Raw genomic sequence first — 24,009 nt, 5'->3', positions numbered from 1 at the left:
TTGACATTCAGCTTGATAAGACTCTTCCCATAATGATATCCCATCTTGAACACCTCCCTCGCGCTCTTGCCAATGTCCGTAAAGCTTGGCACGGACATTTTGTAGCTCAGCGAAGGCTTGCGACGAAAAACACCTCAATGCACAGTCGTTTTAACTGAAACAAGCACACATTTTTATTCTATGACCTAACAAGGGAACCAACCCTCAAGCGTGGAAGTTGCTTTTAGAAAAAGACTGGGTATAATTTGTAGTATACACATAGTGTAATAAAATTCTTATACTGTTCTTCAAAATGGGTTTTTGTTCTTGAGAAATTTCACTTTAAAATTTTATCATAAATATAGGCAATATTCAACGTAAGCATTTTATTAATCGTATGTATGTATACTTCTGATCAGGTTCACATTTTGAGGCACGCAGAAAAAAGTTTCATATAGGTTTCAAAAATATCAATCCAGTTTGTTTTCCAAAACTACGTAAAATTTGTGAATGTGACGAAAATTAAACATTTTTTACGTTTGTTTTAAGAATGTATGTTTTTCATGCTTTCAATAGTTGCATGGAATTCTCCAAGTAGCTCTTCTCCAAAAAATCTATATGTAATATTATTAACCACAGTGTCCATGCACAACGTTGCTCATATTTGCAATCAGACTTTAAACTGAAATTTCTCAAAAACAAAAGCTCATTTTGACGAACAGTGTGAGACTCTTGATACACTTTGTCTATGCTACAAATTACACCCAGTTTTGTGCTAAGATGTCCATGCTCGAGGGCCTTCCTTGTAAGACTGATAATAATCTGCAAGGTGAGGAAAAACTTCTGGACAATTGAAAAGTGCGCAACGTGCACCTGTTAGTAGCTTAAGACGATACGATTGATTCAGGAAATCGTGAAGAATTGAGTAATTCGGTTCTTGTTGGATCGAAATTTTCGGGATTTCGCGATGATGAGATAGTGTGAGAGGGTTAAGGGACGTTTACCAGATCGGGAAGTCGAGGTAATGAAACTCGACGATGGTCAGCGCGACGATCGTTTCGATGACGTGCAACATCGCCGTCATTAACCTTCGCTGAAGCGATGGATGATCACTTGCGAAGATCCTAGGGAACGTCCTGGCTCCTTAATGACTGTTATTAGTTTTGGTACGAATTATGTATACGGTGACACTGTCACTGACATTTCTCGCGATTGGTGCGCCGCGAGCTGCGTCGCGAGCTTTGGCGTGGTTGGCGGTGATTTTGGGATGCTAATGTTCACGTTTCGGCTTGCTTTGTTGACAAATGCTACGTTCTTTTAATATAGTACGTTTGATGTGTTATGAATTGTAATATAGTGTGATAAGAGTTTGTGTTTGGAGGGAGCGTTTGAGGGCCTATCAGGGTTTATGCGTGAGCAGGTTTGGGTGCTGTTTGTGAGAGATAACAGTGATAAATATGGGTGATGTAAAGGGTGAAGGGTCTGATTATGGTTATGATTTTTGTAGAGGGTTATCGTTGCACATGATATCCTCAGCAGCTGTTTTGTCTTCGCGACTGGGACAGTTTTTGATTTATTTGATTGAGTATTTGGGGTATTGGAGCATTTGGGGTATTGCAGCATTTGGGGGTGGAGTACTTAGGAGTATTGGAGTATTTAGGGGTATTGGAACATTTAGGATTATTGAAGTATGTATTTAGGGATATTGAAGCTTTTGGGGGACATTGAAGCTTTTGGGGAACATTGAAGTGTTTGGGGAACATTGAAGCTTTTGGAGGACATTAGAGTTTCTGGAAGACATTGAAGCTTTTGGGACATATTGAAGTTTTTGGAAGATATTGAAGCTTTTGGGACACATTGAAGCTTTTGGGATACATTGAAGCTTTTGGGACACATTGAAGCTTTTGGGGAGGGACATTGAAGCTTTTGGGGAGGGACATTGAAGCTTTTGGGGAGGGACATTGAAGTTTTTGGGAATCATTGAAGCTTTTGGGGAGGGACATTGAAGTTTTTGGGAATCATTGAAGCTTTTGGGACACATTGAAATTGTTGGAGAATATTTTAATATTTGGGGGTATTTTAATATTTGTGGACATTTTAGTATTTGAGGTATTTTAAGTACTTGAAAGCAGCTTGTACATGTACATATTTAAGGAAACGTGAAATACGTGATTATATTTAAATGATGAAGAAAGGGGGAACCCATTAACCGAATAATCACACACGCTAATAATTACAGCTCTGAAATCGATTACACAGTTGTCGACCAATTGCGTCTCGAGTGTCCATTCCTTGTGCTCCCAATTACCTGGACGATATATTTCCTGACTGACAAATTGTTCAGTGGACTGCCAATAGAATGTCCACGTTGTAATAAACGAACTAGCATGACACAATTAACTCGTAATAAATAATCGACTCCATTAAAGAAATGAACTATTCTTTTCGACTAATAGGAATCATCTTTCATATTTAGCCAACCTTTGCCATCTGTGGATAATGAATAAAAACAACTTTGCAAAAATTATTAACAGCATTAGGATATCTCCCTTTTTGCTATTAACTTTCTCATAAATGACTTACCTATACTTTGTCATCTGTTATCATTTTTTCAATTAACACAGCACTTGATTTTCCAGTAATTTCATGTTTAGAATGCAATTCATTTGTTTTATTTTAAAAAATAATTTTGTATATAGATAATCATATAGCTTCACAAGTGTTGAAATTATTTTGATTATTATATTCACAGGCTTTCAAATTAGGAAAAAATCATTTTCTACTGTATCATGCACATTTGAGTTATTACACATGCAGGACGAGTGCGACTGTTCCTGTGAATATTGCATATGCGCTTTGCTATGCATGAAAGGGACAAGCGTGCTTTCTGAAAACGACGTTGCTTTCTAACCATATTCGTGGAACCGATTTCGCTAAATTGCCGCAATGAGGTCACAAAATGCTATTGACGTTTACATCCGTTTATGAAATGTGACCAAAACGATGTGTGCTATTCAGAGAGCAAAAGTGTTATAACTTGAATAAGAAATATCGCGATAGAGGAAGTAATATATTTTTATTTAAATCATTTTGATTACAAAAACTCCAGAAATTCGCAAATACACTTTATGAATTAAAGAAGAATTAATCTCAGACAAGCCATGTCACAAAAAATACTTTAGAAATGAAATGAAATTTGTTTTATGTAAAAGAAATGTAGTTTAGGATTTAATGTCTACGTTTTTCAGAATGTAACCAGTCATTTTATATGCATTATTTTCCTAAAAAAATGTGTGCAGTAGGGTTTAGTAATTTCTTCAGATTAGTCTAGACTGCAGATATTTATGCAAATTGCTATTTTCATTACTACTCCTGTATTTACAGAAGATTTAGAAAAGCTTTCGTCAATTTTTTTGAAATATTTGGGACTCGAAATATGAAACATATTAAAACTTAGTTGAACTTGTAAGGTTGTGCTCGTCGTATCTTATGCCAAAGAGAATTATATCATAAGCCATTTAGAATACTATTGACTATCCTGTGATATGAAGAATAGATACTATGTTACATAAAACTCATTACTAGTACCTCTGGCAAAAAGTTTTCGACGAAACCCAAAAATATGAAGTTGCTTAAAAATATTGTAATCCTTGAAATGTAAAATGCTATTGTATGAATATAAAATATATGAAAATATCAGATGATTTTGGTAGCCTGCTATTTTACATTTTCAAAAACTACATTTTCAACTTACTTCATAATTTTGCCTTTGATCGAAAACTTTTTGCCAAGGGTAGCAGCACAGTCAGAAAAATGAAACTCATTAAAAATTAATTTCACCACCCAAATATTATAAATCGTACATAACTTTCGATATTTTGTACTTTTTTTGCATGTTATATGAATTTAATCGCGTTGTTTACACCAAAAAATTTCTATAAAAATTTCTAAAAATTTTCTATAAAAAATTTCTATAAATTTCTATAAATTCCATAAAAAATCTGCAGTCTACCGATCACTAACTTCATTTCACATCAGTCTAAAATGTTGAATCCTGAATCATCGACCAGATCACATTTTGCCCAAGTTTGGCGATCGGGTAACTGTTTCAAACATTCAACCAACTGCGTGGCGTTCGTGATGAGTCGTCGCGGCACAAAATCGACGAAAATAAATGTCGAGAACGTTCTTTAAAACGCAACGACATCGATCGCTCTTTTTCGCCCGAGGGTGAAGACACGTGCACACGGGCAAAATATTTCCCCGATAAATGAAGTGCATCTCGCCGAGGCGAAGAGACGTATTTTCGTTCGAACAATGTTTATTTCCGTCTGGCTTGAATCATCGAACGAAAAATAAAATCCGCGGTTTTTCCTTCTTCCTGTTAATCTTGCCTAGCGTGGGAAAATTCTGTCCACACGAGAGAGAATCAGGGCTCTGTATCGTCGATTTTATGGTAAATATTTTTCCCTGAGACTAAATGAAAGAGGCCCTGGAAATTCGAAGGTTTTGAGTGTAGTTCAGTGATTGATTTGTTGAATTATTTGCCTTTTCTTTTAGTTTTTAATTTTGATATTCTTTTTTTTGATAATTGTAACGCAGTGAAATTCAATTTGTGAGTAATTGTCTTACTTTCAATCGAGAAGTTTCTGTGGCCAGTTTTTCGCTTTAAATTGAAATAATATTTAGTAGCGTTTTATGTTATTTTAGACGGAATGAGGTAATTATTAGAGTTTATGGAATGTTTTTCTTTCGAGGAAGAAGACATGGGGCAAACTTTTCCTTGGAAGTTTATTCTCAAATATAAATTTTAATTAAATAAGAATAATATAACTGAAGGCACTGGGAGGAGAAATTAATTCGGTGCCATTTTTCAGGGAACTTCATATTTACCTACCAAACATTAAGAAGCACTTTCATATTCGAAATCTTTAATGTCTTTAATGATTTTACATCGTTTGCCACTTTCAAAGTAGATATTTGAAAATTGAAACTTCAGACAGGGAAAAATTAAAATTTAAAATCGAAATAAAGTTGATTTAATTAAAAATCACTGAAATAATTTGTATGTCTAATAATATTATACAAATGTACTCCCTGAAAGTTTAGTTTCCTCGAAAATGATCACTATATTTCATTTGTGCAGCACAATCGATGATAATATAATAATTTTAGGAAAATTAAGCTCTATTTAATTTATGATAAATGCTTGTAAATTATTTTTTAAATACTTTTATGCAATTTGAATTGAAACATGTTTCAGCAAGTTATTTTAAGGAATGGTTGAAATTAGAACAAAAGAATGCAGGAAAATTAAAATACACGTTTTAACATATATCACAACCACGATCACAATTTATTGGTAACTGAATACTCCATCTGCTTTTGGTGAAACATTCAAATAGAAGCTTATTTTCCAGTGGATATAGATTTAATTTTATAAACCTGCAGTAAGTAGCGTGTTCACTGCAGTAAAATACACACGATTCAAAAATTGTGTGATTGAAAGTAATAAAACCACGATTCGTATCTCAGCTCATATTTCAATTTATTACCAACAAAGTACTGCAACGAAGTATCATACTTTATAAGAATTTTGTGTGAGATAGAAATATTAATTCAACAAATGCATTCAGCGAGTCTTATTAAAATTTATAATATTACGTAATGCTCGCTCCTGAAAATTGAAATATCGCATTTTACCATATTGAATAACAATATTTCACTGATCTGCGCAGAAATTATATTTTATAGTTTAATTAATAGGTATGAATATTCGTGAATGGAAATTTCATTTAATTTAGTTTAAATACTTGTAAGTGGGCAGAAAAATGATTGAGGAATTTTAATTGTATGGAAATAATATCTTAGATGTATAAGCTAAATAATACTTCAAAATTTGATTCTCAAACCAGATTTACTGAGGTCCCATCTTTTTCATATTTAAATTCTCTATAAATGCATAAAAATCCACAGTTTAATTACAAGAATAAATCCTCAAAAAATAAATCCTCTGATAATAGTAACCAACACCAACAAATATGTCAATTCTTCTCCAAGAACCAACATTTTATTCCAGAAAATAATTCTCCTCCCATATTTGTAATTCTGTATACAACAGAATCCCAGGAAACGAAAGAATTCCCAAGCAGTTACCCACGACAGACCCTTGTTCCCAGAGGAAGTTAAAAGGTCTCTCCTCGAAACGCTGGAAAACGCAGAGCATCCGTTGTTTTCCTCGAGAAGGGACGTTCCCTCATCGAGAAGGGAAAGATTACAGGAGATCCGTCAGAACAGATCTCTCGGTACGTCGAGTGGAGGCGAGTTTATCCGCGAATCGAATCGACCTGCTGGAACGACGTCGACGACGGGCAGCTTCCTCGTTCTCGCCGAGGTCGTCCTCGAATCAGTGAATTCGATAAGAGAGATAGGGAGAGGCGCGGGACATTGGAGAAGCCGAGGCGAAACTCGAGATATCCCGAGTTTACGATACTTGTCTCGATGTCCGAGCCCCCTTCGACCCCGCGCCCCCTCGTCGATCGTTTCGGTTCGACAGCGCCATTTGTCGCGGGGAAGTCTCGAGCACGAGCCCTAACAAGATGGAGGCGGTCGATCGGCTAGACGAAAATTTGTCACGAAGCAACGCGAAACTCGGGGCTCAGCTGAGCATCGACGGCCCTTATATCGATAGGGGTGACGTTATCGAAAGTGTCCTCGGCTGTGATTTCGCCCAGCTGTGACGGGGAAATTGCTGAGCTAACTTCGTCGCTGACAGTTCTCGCGAACGACACTTTTTTCGGGCTTCGTCAGTTGTTTTAGGGTCCTCGTGTCGCTTTGAGTAATGTGGGGGCGCGGTGATAGGGAAGGGAGGTTCTAAGGGGATTTTTCGAGCAAATATTTGGAAGCAATTTTTTAGGGGTTTTGTATGGTATTTTTAGAGGGGTTTTGTAAGGAGATTTTTTAAGGTGATGTTTGAAAGGGATTTTTAAGACGATTTTTAAGGAGATTTTTTTGGCGAATATTTGGATCAAATTTTCTGAACAAGTTTTTGGAAACAGTTCTTGAAGAAATTTTTAAGGGGATTTTTAAGGATGTATTTAAAAGTATTTTTTAGGGTATTCTTGAGGGTATCAGTAAGGATATTAGTAAGGGTATTTTTAAAGGGGTTTTTAGGGATATTAGTAAGGGTATTAGTAAGGGTATATTTAAAAATATTTTTTAGGGTATTAGTAAGGGTATTAGTAAGGGTATTTTTAAGGATATATTTAAAAGTATTTTTTAGATTATTCTTAAAAGTATCAATAAGGATATTAGTAAGGATATTCTTAAGGGTGCTTGTAAGGATATTAATAAGGGTATTAGTAAGAATACTAGTAAGGGTATTTTTAAGGATATTTGTAACAATATTTATAAAGGGATTTTTAAGGAGATATTTTAAAGTAATTTTTAAGGGCATTTTTAAGAGCAGTTTTTAAAGGAATTTCTAGAAGCAATTTTTCGGAGCAATTTTTAAAAGCCCTTTTTAGATATATCATTTTACACAATTTTTTAAACAGTTGGGCAAAGATCTCTACACTTATCATACAAATTTTTAGTAATCGAATATCAAAATTCTGGAGTCCTCAATAAACTCGTCCTTAAAAAAGCTGTGGAAGATGTTATGACATTTTACGAAGCAAATTTAAATGTAATAATAAACATGTTTTCAGAGACGTGGGAAGGGAACAAGGGGAACCCTTAGAAAGAAACGCTGACCAAATCATGTGTCAGCTGTCAGCAGCAAACTGATACGCGTTAAAAAAAATTAGGCTAAAACGCGAAACGCGAATTTACAATAATGCCCCTTAATTCTCATAATGGACGCCTCGATGCAACGGGATTCACTTTGACCCTAATCTTCGTTCGTAAGGTTATCGCGCAGATTATTTGTTCTTTATCGAGTCACGAAACGTTGAGAATACTGTATCAATCAAAGATACATAGAAAATAGTGCTTTTCAAGACATGCTTCAGAACAATTTTTATCTTATTATTATTATTATTGTTCTTGTTAGATATTAGATACATTCCATGGATTTTATCTATACAAAATTTTGTCTCTTCTTTAAACAAGATAATTATTAAAATATGCTTAATGTGCAGGTGAACTGTGTCTGACTTCACTTTCTTTACTGTCTTATTCTACTGAAGTCGCTGTGTGCAGTTAATACACTAACTCTGCTCTAAGTGGCTCCAGCTAAGCTTGCAGTAGAATAAGTCCCTAAGTCAGACTTGCTTCAGACACATTTCAAGTGTATTTTTAACAAGAATTAGTAACTTAAAAACGAAGCCTCGTCATTTGGAATTTTTACCATTATACGTATAAAATTTCCCTCCATTATTTTTATTATTAAAAACCTATATCTACTTTCCTTAAACTCTCTTCATAACTTCTTTTAATATACAATTTCCTCTATCATTATACACATAAAATTTCCCACCATTATTTTTATTATTGAAAACCTATATTTACTTTCCTTAAACTTCCTTTACAACTCACTCTAATATGCAATCTCCTCTATCATTGTACACATAAAATTTCCCACCATTATTTTTATTATTGAAAACCTATATTTACTTTCCTTAAACTTCCTTTACAACTCACTCTAATATGCAATCTCCTCTATCATTGTACACATAAAATTTCCCACCATTATTTTTATTATTCAAAACCTATATTTACTTTCCTTAAACTTCCTTTACAACTCATTCTAATATGCAATTTCCCCTGCTATTATGTTCCTCCCCGATTCACCAGTTTCCCAACGCCATTTTTACATCTACCAATTATTAAATTTTGAGCACAAAAGTAACATAATGGACCCCTTTCCACCACCCTTATCCCATCATAAAAGAATTCAGCTCGCTGGAACACCTGCTGCAGATAACGGCGCTTAAAAAAGCTCCAAGTGAAGGTCGACGAGCGATTAAAACCGAAGCTTTCGGTGGAAAATAAAAATGGAAAATGAACGCCCCTCGCGATGGGACAATTTTCAACTGATACCTCGATGAAAACCATCGCGCGAGTTCATCGGGGATTTTCGCGATACGCGGCTATTTTCGAGGCTTTTGTTCGAAACGCTGCGCGGCCCTTTCATCGCGCTGCATATAAAGCACACGTGCTGGAAAATTAACAGGCGACGAATGGGAAAGTAATTTCACGGCTGGTAGACGCGAGCCGAAATTATGGGAACGATCCAAGGCGCGAAATATTTTCGAATCCACGGTTCTGAGCGAGACTGCTGGATACTGATCCCTTGATTTCGCTGGAGGGGATTAATGCTCATCGTTCGAGCGCTTTCAGCGACACTTATGGGCCGTTTCACGTCGCAAATGCGGGGTATTTATAAAATTATGGCGCCTGCTCTGCGTTTGGCAATTCTGTTTGGTCGCAGAAGTGGGAAAATGATTTGGGGACAGAGGCCAGAGAGAACTTTGGCAAATGTCAGAGTACTGTGGAAGAGTCTTTGTATGGTATTAGTAGAGAGAGATCTATTTGATGTGGTTGGAAGAAAATGGAATTTTCAGATGATGAAGATTCCTCGTCTTCAGAAGAATTAAGCAGAAAGGTTTTTATAATTTAGAAAATACAAATCTGTATGTAGTTGTTAAGTAAAATACTTTGAAAAATGTTGAAATTTGAATCCTGATAGGAATTATTTCTGAGCTAAAATTGGAGATATTTGTCAAGCTCTTATTCAAATAAAATTGAATTTAAATGCAGTAGAGATATCTGTTTCTTCTCTTTGGAAGAAAATGAAATTTTCAGATGATAAAAATTCCTGATCTTTAGAAGAATTGATAGAAAAACTTCTAATAGTTTATGAAATAAAGATCTGCATACAGTTTTCCAGTTTGATACTTTGAAAAATGTCGAAATTCGAATACTGATAGGATTTATTTGCTAACTGAAACTGAAGATATTTGTTAAATCCTTATTCAAATAAATATGAACTTAAATAAAATATAATGTAAAATACTGAATCCATAGGGAGATGTACAAAACACAATCCTCTCTAATAATGCCAGAAAACACTAAACTATAATTTAAAAAAAAATTATCTACATTCACCTGTCTTCAAAGAAAAAGTTAATTTATAATAATAAGAAAATTTGTACCCTTTTCAAGATAAAATAAATATCGAACAGATCCACAATAAATGAAACGCTCTATACAGTCGTAGCATCTAACAAGAGTTAATAATTCGTGGCACAACACAGCATCTCTGACCTACTCGAAGAAGTTTCTTAATAAATGCAGCAAAGTACCATAAGAGAGCAAGTTTGTTATTGAATCTTATAAAATTAAGTTTGTTTGAGATACAGTATAAGTATTGGTTCCATGGCACAGAAAAGTTAGAAGAATGAGGCAGGAAGAATGAAATAATGAAAATCTTTAGCCTCTCTTTTAGAAGGAGGCTCGAGGTGGTTCTATGATGAAATGAGATTGCTTTATCAACTCAGACGGGACAGTGTCATTTTATGAAGATAGTTAAGGTATCTCCTGAACGTGAGGGCGAAAAAATTATAATGGTTTCAGAGAATTAATCTTTTCTATAAATGGTACTTTTATACATGTAGTGTCTCAGAAGTTTTGGATGAAATTATAGCCGATATATTAGAATAAATAAAAAGAAAGAGGTTTTTTTGTACAAGGTTCTTCAGAAATGAGTAATTACTAAATTAAAAGCTTGTTACATTGATATTGTTCTAACTATTAACATCGCAAGATTTATTTTTTATATTGACTTTGAATACGCGAATATAATTCAAATTATAATTCACTAAAATATTGACTATAAGCTTTGACTATTTGAAAGCTTCGAAGTTCAACATTAAATCTTATAAAAAATAGAAGGTTTATACTTCAAGCATTTAGAAATTTGAGAATTTTGAATAACTAATTGTAAATTTGTGAAACTGAAAATTTAAAAATTTTAAATACTGGAAAGATCGAAAGTTGGGAAATTGGGGAATTGGAAAAATTTGGGAAATTAGAAAAAGGGAATATTGTAAAATGAAGAAAACTGGAGAATTGGAAAAGATTTGGGAAACTGAAAAATGGGGGAATTAGAAAATGGAAATATTTGGAAAACTGTGAAGATGGGAAAATATTGGAAAATTTGTAAAATGGGAAAACTTGGAAATGGGAAAAATTTGGAAATCTTAGAAAATGGAGAAAATGTGGACAGCTGGGAAAGCGGGAAAAATGTGATCAACTGGGAAGATGGGAAAATTTTAGAATATTGGGAAAATCGGAAAATGTTGGAAAACTGGGAAAACGTGAGAATTTGAAAAATTGGTACAATTTGAAGATTTGAAAATAAAAAAATGTAAGTCTCTATTAACTATCGAACGTCTCAATAACAACCACCGAAACTACAATGCCTATTATACGTATTAATATATTAATAATATTAATACTAAATAAGAAATCTTGCAAAAAAACTTCGCTAAACTTTGAATAACCCTTCTCTCCACGAAATATATATAAACACAAAGGTCAAATCGAAGAAGAAATAATACCTATTATCCATTGACGTATTTATTACAATACTTCGCCTGCAACGCGAGCGTCGCTACAAAGGAGTCAATGAGGCAATATTTTTAACGCGAACCAGCCAGGACTGTTTGAAAGCTTTCGCCCAGAGGGTGGCAAGCTCATTTCTATTCTAGAAGCCCTATTATTTCACGACTCATTCTTCTCCGCGAGCTTTCTTCCCAGGTACGAAAGAATCGCAAACAATTTGTTCTCTCCGTGTTCCGATCGAATTCGATCTTCAGCAACGATTGCAGAGGATCGAGCGTGACACACGAGCCTCTTCGACTCGATTTAGTAACTTCTGCTGCGCTTGTGGAAACAATTCGGACGGGACGAAGTTAATGGTAACTCACTCATGATTGCAAAGCGGAGATTCCATGCTCTCGTAATTCTGAATCCCAATCTGAGGCTATAAGTTGATAACTGTGATTCGCCACGCTTAGTTTTCTCGTTCTCGATGAAACACTTTGTACGACTCTGGATGATGGTCGAGTTCTGTTTGGGGATAATTTGTGGCCTCGAGTTTCGAGTTGAATCGATCCTGTTAAAATGTCTCTCTCGTAAGGACGTTCAAGAAGCTCAAGCTTTTTGAAGATTTAAGATCAGATCTATTTTCAAAAAATAGGCATGGTATGAGAGTGGTGTGTGTTATATATTTTTCAGCTTTTTTTTGTATTGAGATCTTGACGTCTGTGTTTGGGTGTATTAAAAAATATTTTTCCAGTATGGAACAAAATTTTTTATGGGATACATATAGGGCTTCTCGTATAAAACTTCTCTGAAATTGCAAAATTTGAATTATTTGTACGAAAATGTGTTTTTTAAATCCTTGAGTGACTTGAGATACCAAAAGTACTGATTTCATTATGCTGTAATTGAATAATAATTTTACTTAATCAATTTCCTATTCTGTCTCAATTTTATCTCATTTAATATTCTATCTCGACAGTACAATTTCAGTTTCTGGTATTCTAAGTGTTTTAGCCAGGCCTTTGTGATCGAATTCAGCAGTTGCAAAAATGCACTGTGATTCTAAAACTTACTATCACTCAAATTGCATTATACTACAAATAATATTAATTTGAATGATCATGAATAACATTAACGAACCAAATAGAAATTTCGAGTGGAATGTTTGAAAAATTCTGGATGATAAATTAAAGCGTTAATAAATTGAATAAATAGTGAAACTGTTCGACGTGAAATTGAAATCGTAGTGTTTGATGCTTACACCCTATTATTTACAGATCAAACACTAGTTTATTCGCACAATTCAGACCATTCAATTACATCAAAGAGCTGTGTACAAAGCGGCGCACTGTTCCTCGATCAGTTTGCATTTCAACCATCCGAGTAGTCCCTTGCTTATTAGAAATCAAATTGAAAGACATCAAAAGGCATACCGTGTACCCATGATTGTCCAACTTCCTCAGCCATTCCCTTTAACAGTTCCTCTTTGTCCCACAGCTGAGTGGTAGTCAGGCTGTTTTAGTTCGCCAGCTAATCCCTAGAAATAACGTAAAGGCGTCACAAAGCTTGGCTGGTTTACGTGAGAATGTTGTGAACGATGGTTTACTGCAAGATGCATGAAGCAATGAGACTGTAATTATTCATTTTCAGTGTTACGCGTTGTTAGAGGTTTAAGTGCTTGTTTCTTTGATAATAGAAATAATACATTGGTGTACTCTATTCATCTGTGGAATTTAAGGAGAATACTATGAAGGGATAAAAAATGAAAAATTTATAAAAATATTGGATGAATAATAGACTGCAACGAATTTAAATGGTGCTTGTATGGAAATTTTCTCCTAATTTAATCATACGTACGAGAATACTGGTCCTCAAACTTTTCCTTTTGATGCTCACTTTATACAGCTTCACAACTTCCCTCCATGACGTAGGTGTATTCACGTTTCGAGCTACGACTACTTAGTTGTTCTTAACTTTAATCACGTCGCGAATTACTGCAAAATATTCAACATCCGTGATACCAATTAAGTGTTTAACATAAAATGGGACAAACTACGAAACTACAGAGACGCCTCATTATAGTTATCATTTTCTCCTTGAGTTACTGTTACAAATAACGTCCTCCTTGCTTTATTCGTTTTCTCTGAATAAGCAATCTCTATTTTAAAACAAAAAAATTCAGGTATAAAGTATCTAAATATTCAAGTTTTTCTAGGATTATGCAATTTAAATATTAAAATTTTCAAGCATTCAAATATTTTAATATTCAAGTTCCGTAGCATTTAAATCTTCAAATTTTCAAAAAAATCAGGTATAAAATATCTAAATATTCAAGTTTTTCTGGGATTATGCGATTTGAATATTAAAATTTTCAAGCATTCAAATATTTCAATATTCAAGTTCTGTAACATTGAAACCTTCAAATTTTTTGAGCTTTTCATTTATTTAATTCAATTTCCAGTTTCAAGTTCTCAACACAGAGAATTTCCTCCCCATTTCTTGACAAATGGTTTCAGATGAGGATTCGACAAGCCTCATTATGACTCAGTACCTCAAGAGCTATTAAGTAACATGAAAATGTTAATTGAAATCGAAGAAATTGACTCTTGGACAAAGCTGATCCTTCACATCAAAATATTATTAACCCTCGTTATCAAACTCTGGAGACGAATGCAAGATCATTTTGATCCATGATAGCAAATTACTTTTGCTGAAGAATCATGTACATAAAAATGTATCTTAAATTTCATATACTTAATTTTCCTTTAGCTTTCTTTACACTTGATACAGGAAAAAGTATATTTTTCCTATGATGCTTCTAAATAAAATTACAGCTTTGACATCTTGTAATATATTCAGAATCAAACCCAAATAGCACAGAGACATCTTAAAAACGTCTTAAAAACATCCAGTAAAGTCCTAAAAATGTCCAAAAGATGTCTCTGAGACGTCAAATCAGTATGTCTTTAGGACGTCTTAAGAAACATTTATAAGACGTTTTAAGGACGTCCAAATTACGTATATAAGACGTTCAGACAAAAATTAGACGTTTTTAAGACGTCCAAAAGCGTAAGTCTTTAGGACGTCCATGTAGTGTGTCTTTAAGACGTTTTACAGACATAAACCTTGCAAGTCTTTAAGATGTACGCTCTTGGATGTTTTTAAAACATCTAAATTATGTCGTAAGACGTTCAGACATAAAATGAACATAAAATAGACGTCTTTAAGACGTCGTGTGCTATCTGGGAAGTGACTCTGCACTCGTCGTACAAAGGTTAAAGAAGAACATGTTCCCAATACAGTGTTAATAATATTCCTCACCACCAGATCTCACAACATTAATGTCGAATCCCTATACCAAGTGGAATTCACGCCAGAAATTTCCTTCGAGGTCTGCAATCAGCTGATAGAATGAATTTGTCCTGTTGCAGCCGATGCTCGCTGAGACGAAACGTGGCGGGGCTGGGGGTGGCGAGGAGGGTGAAACCGAGGATGGCGTGGAATATTACAGACTGAGATCGTTTTCCATAACGGCGAACGGGGTCTACAATCTCGGGGACTCCTTGAAGAGCCGCCGCAGTCGAAGCATCAACAGCGTCACGTCCTCGGGCACCAGTTGCAGCAGCACCAGGGAGGCCAGGTTACTCAGGTGAGCGTTGATTCGTGGTCTCTGGCTTTGGACTTGGAGGCTACTCTGAGTGAACTCTGAATTTCGTCATTTTGGAGGGTGTTACCTCTAACGTGATGCATTGTGATTTTTCACTCACTTGCAGATGCCTGATAAAAGGTAGTTTAGAAGAAAAATTGCAGGGTAGGGGGTGTATAATAAGTATCAGTAAGAAAGTGTTGAAAACAGTTTGTTTCCATGGCGATATTAAGGTCATCTTGGGTTCTGGAAATAGGAAGGCATATTTTTTTAATTATATCGTGGAGGACATCGAGACGATTCAAAAGACGATTGAAAAAATTCAAAAGATGTATTCTATGATATTTTCAGTGACGTATTACTCGATCTATGGTGGTGGAAATGTGAAAAATTTAACCTAAGATTGCTGAATGTAAATATACAACTAGAACATGAAAAAATACACTTTATTTAATTACGTCTCTGATATGCATTCCGCTTTCTGTGATGCAATATTCTGATCTTTTACAGAAGTTTTACTGTGTCACCTTTGAAGCTAAGTTTCGACACGTATAACATTTCTCTTTTCTATTTTCTAAAAAATTATATATTTTCTATTTTCTAAAAAATTATATATTATATATTTTCTAAATAATTATATACTCTGTCCCACAGTATGCAGTGTAGACCCACCTTAATGACCCCCAAAAAGCCTTCCAATTTCCCCTCCATCAGTTATATGCACCCCCAGTCCGCGCTAAACCTCCCAGAAAAATGTCTCCCAGCGTCTCGCCCTAATCCTTGCATCATTGGAAGGTTACCACAAAAGCAACACAGATCGAAGCATCTTCAGTTCGAGTGTCTTTAGTCCCGAGCAACGAGGAAATTAAATTCCAAGACCCAGCCTCTGGAGTCGAGGAATATTTTGACCCCCGTGTCGAAATCCTCTTGTCCCCCTCTCGCTGAGCAATTAACACCAGCGTAATTACAGCCGTCGGCGATGTTCGCGGCGGACGAACATGACGAGTGATGGAAGCCAGAAGATTCCACCCTCGTCCTCCCCTGCTGCCACCCCCTTTTCGTAGCCTCCACTTAAAGAGATTAAAGAGCCTCGGTTGGCTTCCTCTCGTGCATTTTTCTCCCGGATAATTTTCCACCGCGCTCTTCGTCCTCCTCAAATCCCAAAAGGTTATTCCGTGCCGCTCGTCAGCTGGGCACGTGGGCGGATCACGCTGGAGCTAGATGTAATCTTAACAAGTGCTCCCGCCGGCGAGGAGGAGCGGCGGGAATTATGAAGAATGTTTGGGAATGGCTCGGTGGTCTAAGCAGGCGAAAGGGAATTGGCGAAATTGGGGCTGGATCGAGATCTACGCGCGGTTAGAGAGATCTGGATTGAGATTCATGGGGAGGATCCAGGTGGAGAATGGTTGGCTTCTGTGGTATGGGTTAGTATGAGGGAGCAGATGGTGGGAATCGGAGACTGTTGGTTTTGTGGGTCTAAGGGATCGTGCAAATAAGTCAAGGTACTTGAATTTGAGTGTTTGAATTCGGAAGTAACTTGAATTCAAGTAGTTTGTATTTAAAAGTAACTTGAATTCAAGTGGTTTGAATTCAAGTAGTTTGAATTCAAAAGTAACTTGAATTCAAGTGGCTTGAATTCAGAAGTAACTTGAATTCAAGTGGTTGAATTCAAAAGTAACTGGAATTCAAGTGGTTTGAATTCAAAGGTAACTTGAATTCAAGTGATTTAAATTCAAAAGTAACTGGAATTCAAGTAGTTCGAATTCAAAAGTAACTTGAATTCAAGTAGTTTGAATTCAAAAGTAACTTAAATTCAAGTGGCTTGAATTCAAAAGTAACTTGAATTCAAGTGGTTTGAATTCAAAAGTAATTTGAATTCAAGTGGTTTGAATTCAAAAGTAACTTAAATTCAAAAGTAACTTGAATTCAAGTGGTTTGAATTCAAGTAGTTTGAATTCAAAAATAACTTGAATTTAAGTGGTTTGAATTTAAAAGTAACTTAAATTCAAGCTGTCATACAAAAGTAGTAAAAATAGCATCAGAAGAGGTGGGGCATGCTGACTATGTGGTCAAAGTAAAAGTTGAAAGGACGATAAAATAATATAACTGACTACGGTGTTACATAACGTTAAATGAAGTTAAACATAAAATTATCGACTTCAGACAAATGATAATCTTAGTCTAAATGAGTGAATGATAGGAAAGTAATTCCTCTCAAAATCATTACTAAAGAGATTTTCAAACTGCAGGTGCTTTTTTAAGGAAGTTTCTACTAAAATAATCTCAATTTTGTCAATTTAATTTTTTCTAAAAATATAAAAAAACATGATATTTCATTTGAGGTAATATTTCAGAGTTTCCATGTTCTTAAAAAAATGATCTTGAGAGGAATTCTTTTACACCACTTCATTTATTTTCTTGACAAGTTTATTGTGAACATAGTTTCTCATTACATACATAAAAATATATGATAATCCAAAAATACGTACCTAGTTATTATCGAAAAATTCAAGAATAAAATTGTTTTCTCTCCTAAAACTGAAAAATATCTAAATATAAAAAAATGGTACGTTTAAAATATTCAATCGTAAATATTAGTACCTATGAAAATATCTAGTTCAATCATAATAAATGTCATGCTCTGTGCAAATAAAAAAGAGAAAAAAATTTTTCTCGAAATGAAAGTGAGAGAATACGGAAAAAGTGGATCAGGAAAAGTAGCGCAGGAAATATCAGACTCCACTGAAAGTACCTCGTATTTGTGAAAAACAGGGCTCAGCTGTCCCTTCTCCCACGTGGAGCGAACTTCCTGTCCAAATATCCGCGAGGCGTTTCCACGAAACCGGAAAATTATGAGTGAATCTGCTGACGTGAGAGCAGAATGAATATCGCCCATTGCATTTGCGTGTTTCGATGACTTCTGACGAGAAAAATGGAAGCAGCAGATACAAATTTAATTAATAAAATAACTACTGGCTGTTAGTGTCAGGCGAGGGGAAAAAGTATATTTATTGTGTAGCCTCGTGAAATATCTGTAAAAGTAGGCGTTACAGTATCGTTAACGATGCCAGGTAAATTAAATTTCAGCGATTGTTTACACCGATATGGTGATCCAATTTACACGTGGGCATTCGATAAATGAAGTTAATTGAAATATCGTGCTTGCTAGAACCAATGGAATATCGCCTCCTCTCGTGTAACACAGCTGCGGTGCTTTTTATAGGTTCGACTGTGTTCCTTTTTTATGTGGAAGAGGGACCAGAATAAGTGTCATTTGAAATATTTATTGACCAGAATAAGTGTCATTTGAAATATTTATTGACTGGTAAAATATGTTGGTTAACCGAAGAGCTCTTTTATGTGATGTTCGATGAAACAGAGTCAAGTTGCCCTTGAAGGACTTTTAACGATGGAAAGTAAAAAATATTCTCATTCTGAAAGTAACTTTTGCTAACTTATTTCTGAAACCAGGTTTATGTAAAAAATGATATTCTTGGTACTTTGGAGGCAGTTTCAAAGTCAATTTTAATTTTGTTTAACACTCACTCATGTGAAAGTTTTTGAGAAAGGAAAGTTTTGCAAAGAGGCAAGATAGTACAGTGTTCCGTGAGAAAATTAGTGATAATTTTATAGCGAATAACAGCACTATGCGCACAACTCTAATTACTGTGCATTTCTACAATTAAAACGCGCATACTTGGCTTACGATTTTAATTAATTTAGGATTCCTCTTTTACAGGAATTCTAACAAATGAAGGAATTACACCTGGTGGCTAAATCTGTACTATTCATGCTGCTGTAATCCCCATTCTCTTCCATGCTATTTTGTAAAGTATTTATTTATAGAATAATTAAACCTGGGAATTTTTTACGAAATTTCTAAAACTTCATTTTGATATTAATTCTAAAATTTGAACAGATACCTTAGCCTTAGATTGAGAGAATTAAAAAGAACAATTTTAAAAGAATTAAAAAAGCAAAGTAACATAATTCAAATAAATATTTTAATCTTGTTCAAAAATATGTGAAATTTAATTGTAGAATTATTCATAACTACTGTAATAAAATTATGTTATCAAATTCTTTTACAAACAAATTCTTTATATTGAGAAAAAAAGATTGCTTCATTTTTATATTTGCACTTTTTCGTTATCTCTAAAATAATTAATTATCCTTGCAATATTAAAATGCCCTGCAGCAATTATAAGTCACTAGTTAAAAAGTTATACCAACAGATGTGTGTTCCCACAGTTTCACAAATGCCCTGTGTGGTTTCCTTCAAATTTTCAGATTTCAAATTCTCTTACAAACAAACCAACTCAAAAAAAAAGATTGCTTAGTTTTAATATTTTCACTTTTTCGTTATCGTCCCTAAAATAACGAATTATTCTTGCAAATATAAAAAGCCCTGCAGCAATTATAAGTCACTAGTTAAAAAATTGTCCCAACAGATGTGTGTTCCCACAGCTTCACAAATGCCCTGTGTGGTTAGCCTTAATGAAAAAATAAAGAAGAAATCCCGAATTGCATTTTACCAATGTCTCGCGGAGGCTTCGACTGACGTCATTTTATATTCATGAAGGTCACTTGAGTTTTATAAAAGTGAAAGATCAAACAGCAAGAAGATAAAACCTTGCAAAAGTGGAACAGCCTGCGATAAAGGGGACAGCCGACGCTCGTTCGTTTTTATAAACTGTTGTGCGTTTCCTTTTTGATACATTTGCTATGCGAATAATGGACGCACTAAAAATGTGGTATTCTCCCCTTTTTTATCGTCGCAAAAAGCTGCCTCGAAAGAATATCGAGAAGTCCTTCGTCTGAAGCATCGTAGCAAGTGGAATAAACAAGCTTAAAGCAGACGGTCTAACAACATACGCTTTACTCTACTGAGTGACTAAATATTTCACGATCTTCTTTGAAACAGCTTAGTAGTAAATAAAAATTGTTTCTAATTCTAGATTTTTAAGTTTACTCAGAAAACATATTTTTTAACTTTAATTTCTCTGATTCATTATTTTTGTGTAATTATTCTTCAAAATTTTATGTCAAAAGGATCTTTTTTATATTTTTTCTGGTTTTAAAATTTCATTGCAATTTGTAAGAACAGTGAATACTATGACAGAAAATTTTGAATACTGAGTTTGCTGAGACAGTTTCCTGTGAAAACTCAAATGTTTATATTTTTGCAATTTTCGTGTTATTAGAAATGGTTCTGCAAACTTTTTTGGACGATGCAGACTTCAAAGTCCCTTGTACTGCTTTTTAGAGGGATACAATGGATCTTGCGAATAGAATGCCAGTGCAAAAGAAATGTGCGTGTTTGGTTGTCAATTTGTATGCCATTTCAAAGCTGAGCTTGGCTCCCAGTGGAAAACTTCGTATTGAAGGAGCCCAATAAAGGGCTTCACTGTCATGTGGAAATGTAAAATAGTTCTTTCAAAGCGAAGAAAGCTTTAAATATGCTGATTTTCATAACAATAATAGCGAAGCAAATAAAACTGAGGTATACTTATACTTTAGTAGATTATTGAAATATGTAAATTATTTTGTAGAGAATTAATAACCCGTTCTATTTAGAAAGTTATAATAGAAATTTAGTTTTGTAGTGGTTTTCAGGTACTGTGATTTACACAATTAATTATTTACTTAAGAAATTAGTTAAATTGAATTTATTTGTTAAATAAATAATTAGTTAATTAGTTGAACAGAATATTGCAACAGTATATGAACAGTATATTATAAATACAAAGAATTTCAGGGTTTTATTCAGAAAAACCTATCTGCCAACAAAAGTAGTTAAAAACTTGTTAAATTTGTATGCAATCACTAGTTTTATTTCTTAAGGAAAAGAAACCATTTCCACCAATATTATTTAAAACACCCCTTACATATCATACAAAGAAACTAAAAAAATACACAAAATACTCAGCTTTTCAAGGTTCTCCAAAAAGCTCTAAGAGTCTCAATAAATAGCAATATTACCACAAGCCATGAAAAGCCAAGAAAGAGCTCAGATCATATTTAACGCGTTGTTTCTTCCACGATGCGAGGGGTTGCGAAGAATCACAAAGAAAAACAACCATTTCCACCACCATTACTTGAAACACTCTATATACGACATTAAAAGAAAGCTAAAGTTGTGTACTTTTTTAAATATTTAAGTTTTCTGTAAACGCATACAAATCCCCATTGTCTATTAACGACATATTAATACAATATACAGTCACTAGTTTTAAGAAAACTATTTCCACTAATTTTATTTCTAACACCCCATACACGTTATTAAAAAAATAACAAAAGAATACAACAAATTTTGTACTTTTCAAAACATTTGAGTTTCCTGTAAATGCATAAAAATCTACAGTCTATTAATAAACTATTAATACATTACACAATCACCAGTTTTGCTCTCAAACCAAAAACTATTTCCACTTATTTCATTCAACCACTCCATACACATTAAAAGAAAAAAGCAAACTAAGAAAATACACAAAACACTCAGCTTTTCAAGGTTCCCCAAAAATGTCTAAAAGCCCCAATAAATAGCGATATCACCACGAGCCATGGAAGGGCAAGAAAGAGCTCAGATCATATTTAGCGCGTCGTTTCTTCCCTGATGCGAGGGGCTGCAAAGAATCACAAAGGAAGAGGCTAGCACAATGAGCTTCTTCCTTTTTTCTCCATGTCGGTCGATATGGTCTTCCAGCTAGCCGCGCTTTCCCACTGTACCTTCGTCTCTGCCTTGTTTCAGCTCAGCCTCGCAGCTTTCTGGCATGGAGGCAGAGGAAGACACCAGCAACGAACGAGTGGCCACTTACAAAGTCGGCATGCTGGGTGCGTCAGGGGTCGGGAAAACCGCCCTCACCGCCCAGTTCACCACCAGCGATTATATTTGCGCCTACGACACGTCCCTCGGTGAGTAACGCGTCCTCCTGCTGTTTCGAAATCGCGAAATAAATTCCGCGAAGATTACCAACGAAATCTGCCTCTCGCTGGGATATGAATGTTGCATGGATCCGAGGCGAGGATTTCGGGGCGATTTCGTTGAGGGTCTTTTGTTGTCCCTTCTCGATGTATAGGGACTTTCGGCGATGAAAGAGCAGAAGACTCTGTGAGCCTCTTTTTTAGAATTTTTAAACAGGGATTTTTCTGGACTGCCGAGTTTTTTGTTGAATTGAGGATTAGTCGCGTTGACAGTTTACTGACGTGCATGGGTGAGTTGGACACTTTCACGTTATTGGAAATATGTGTAGTATATTTTTTTATTTTTATTAATTAGTGTCAAAGGTTAGTGTCTTCAGTATTTGTGGATGTAAGGTCTGTAGCCAAAATTGTATGTACTAGGGAATTTTTGTTGAAGTGTTCTTCATGCATTTCCTATAATATGAAAGTGTATCAAGCATCTAATCATAAATTGCACTAAATTTTTAGTTAGCCATTAGAAAAATCAAATAGTGTTAAATATCGAAGACAATTTTATCGTCAGTAAGGTCTGCAAGGTAATTTCTTTTCTCCATGAAACAAAATAATTTAACTCATTGTCCTAAGCCTAATATGTACAGATCTGTTTCTTTCTTCTTCCCTTTTTCCTCTTTGGTAATCAATATAAATAATCTAAGCAATGTAGCCAGTTGGTGTGACATTAAACTTTAATTAAAAAAGAAACGAATTTTGTTGGGTATCGATATAGTGTTTTTGATAGAGGAATATTTAGTGCTTCTTTTAGAAACATTATCCGCAGCTTGGTTGCCCTTCACCAGCCCCATTAATTAAGTATATGCACTCTAACATTTCATTACTTAAAATTCAGTTATTCATCATAAATTTCGCAGAAAATTCTCAGCTATTAAAATTAGCGTGATTCAGCACGAAAAAGTTTCCTCTACGCTAGCTGACTTGCGAGTGGAATTGCTCGAGAAGTTTCGAGATTTCGCGAGGTATTTCGAGGCCTCTGTTTAATACCAACCCCCGAAGTTTACTCTGCTTCTCAAATTACGTAGCAGGGATACTCGACCTTCCAGCCAGCCTCGATATCAGCTGTCATAAACGATACAGAAAGCTCGTCGTGTTTGAAGATTACTCACAAAGATTCAGCCATCGATAGATAATATCACTTGAACAATAAACGTAAATTCTCGAAATTGTGAAATTCAAATCTCAAAGGCTGGCGTCATTTTGCTGGTGACAATGTTGGACGAGGAACTTCATTAAGCCTTCCATCTCATCGTCAGTAATTTGTCTCACAATATTCTCTATAATCTAATCATTCAAACCTAATAGATAATTACTGTGAATATTTTTATAGATTTTCTGTTGAGTTTGTTAATTCACAAGATGCTTGAATAACGCAAGAATATTATATTTCTACTCTTCACAGAGTTTGACCAGTGGAAACAATTTTTCTCAAATTTGGGCCACGTTTGGATCTACTTAATTTTTATTAATATTTCAATAATTGAAAGTTAGATATACTAATTCACTAAGTGTAATTGTACCTAGGTCCTTAAATCAGGAAATTGCTACCCTTTTCTGTTTTCTTTTTTTTTGGATAAATGCTTGGCATTAAAGACTCGAAGCTGCACAAAGCATGTAGAGGATAAATGTCCTTCAATGAAGCGTGGACCAATGATTACCGAGGTGTGCATATTTTAAGGTTTTGAAGCGCGCTTTGGCACGGAGTGTTAGTCGCCTAATTAGGGGACACGGGCTAAGTACTCTCCAAGATGTTGAAATATGCAACTCGCAGCAGAAACCGAACCTCCAAAATTATTTAAGGTCAGACGTAAGTTCTAAAGAAAGGAATAGATACTTGATCGTGTGTTTTATTCCACTTG

General features: G+C 34.9%; 1 protein-coding gene across 2 annotated transcripts in view; it reads left to right on the top strand.

Annotated features, from left to right (window-relative positions):
* LOC143187018 (uncharacterized) overlaps window positions 1-24,009 on the top strand; it is an 84,239-nt gene that overhangs the window by 35,548 nt on the left and 24,682 nt on the right. For both annotated transcript variants that reach the window (XM_076390942.1, XM_076390940.1), the window contains 2 exons: window positions 14,961-15,178; window positions 21,927-22,090. In XM_076390942.1, coding sequence (XP_076247057.1) covers window positions 14,961-15,178; window positions 21,927-22,090 — 382 coding nt within the window. The remainder of the gene's footprint in view (window positions 1-14,960; window positions 15,179-21,926; window positions 22,091-24,009) is intronic.

Source organism: Calliopsis andreniformis, unplaced genomic scaffold (assembly GCF_051401765.1).
Source record: "Calliopsis andreniformis isolate RMS-2024a unplaced genomic scaffold, iyCalAndr_principal scaffold0022, whole genome shotgun sequence".
In the NCBI taxonomy this organism is placed as follows: Eukaryota; Metazoa; Arthropoda; class Insecta; order Hymenoptera; family Andrenidae; genus Calliopsis; species Calliopsis andreniformis.
The sequence above is the reverse complement of the archived record's forward strand: the minus strand, read 5'-3'. Positions and strand labels throughout refer to the sequence as shown.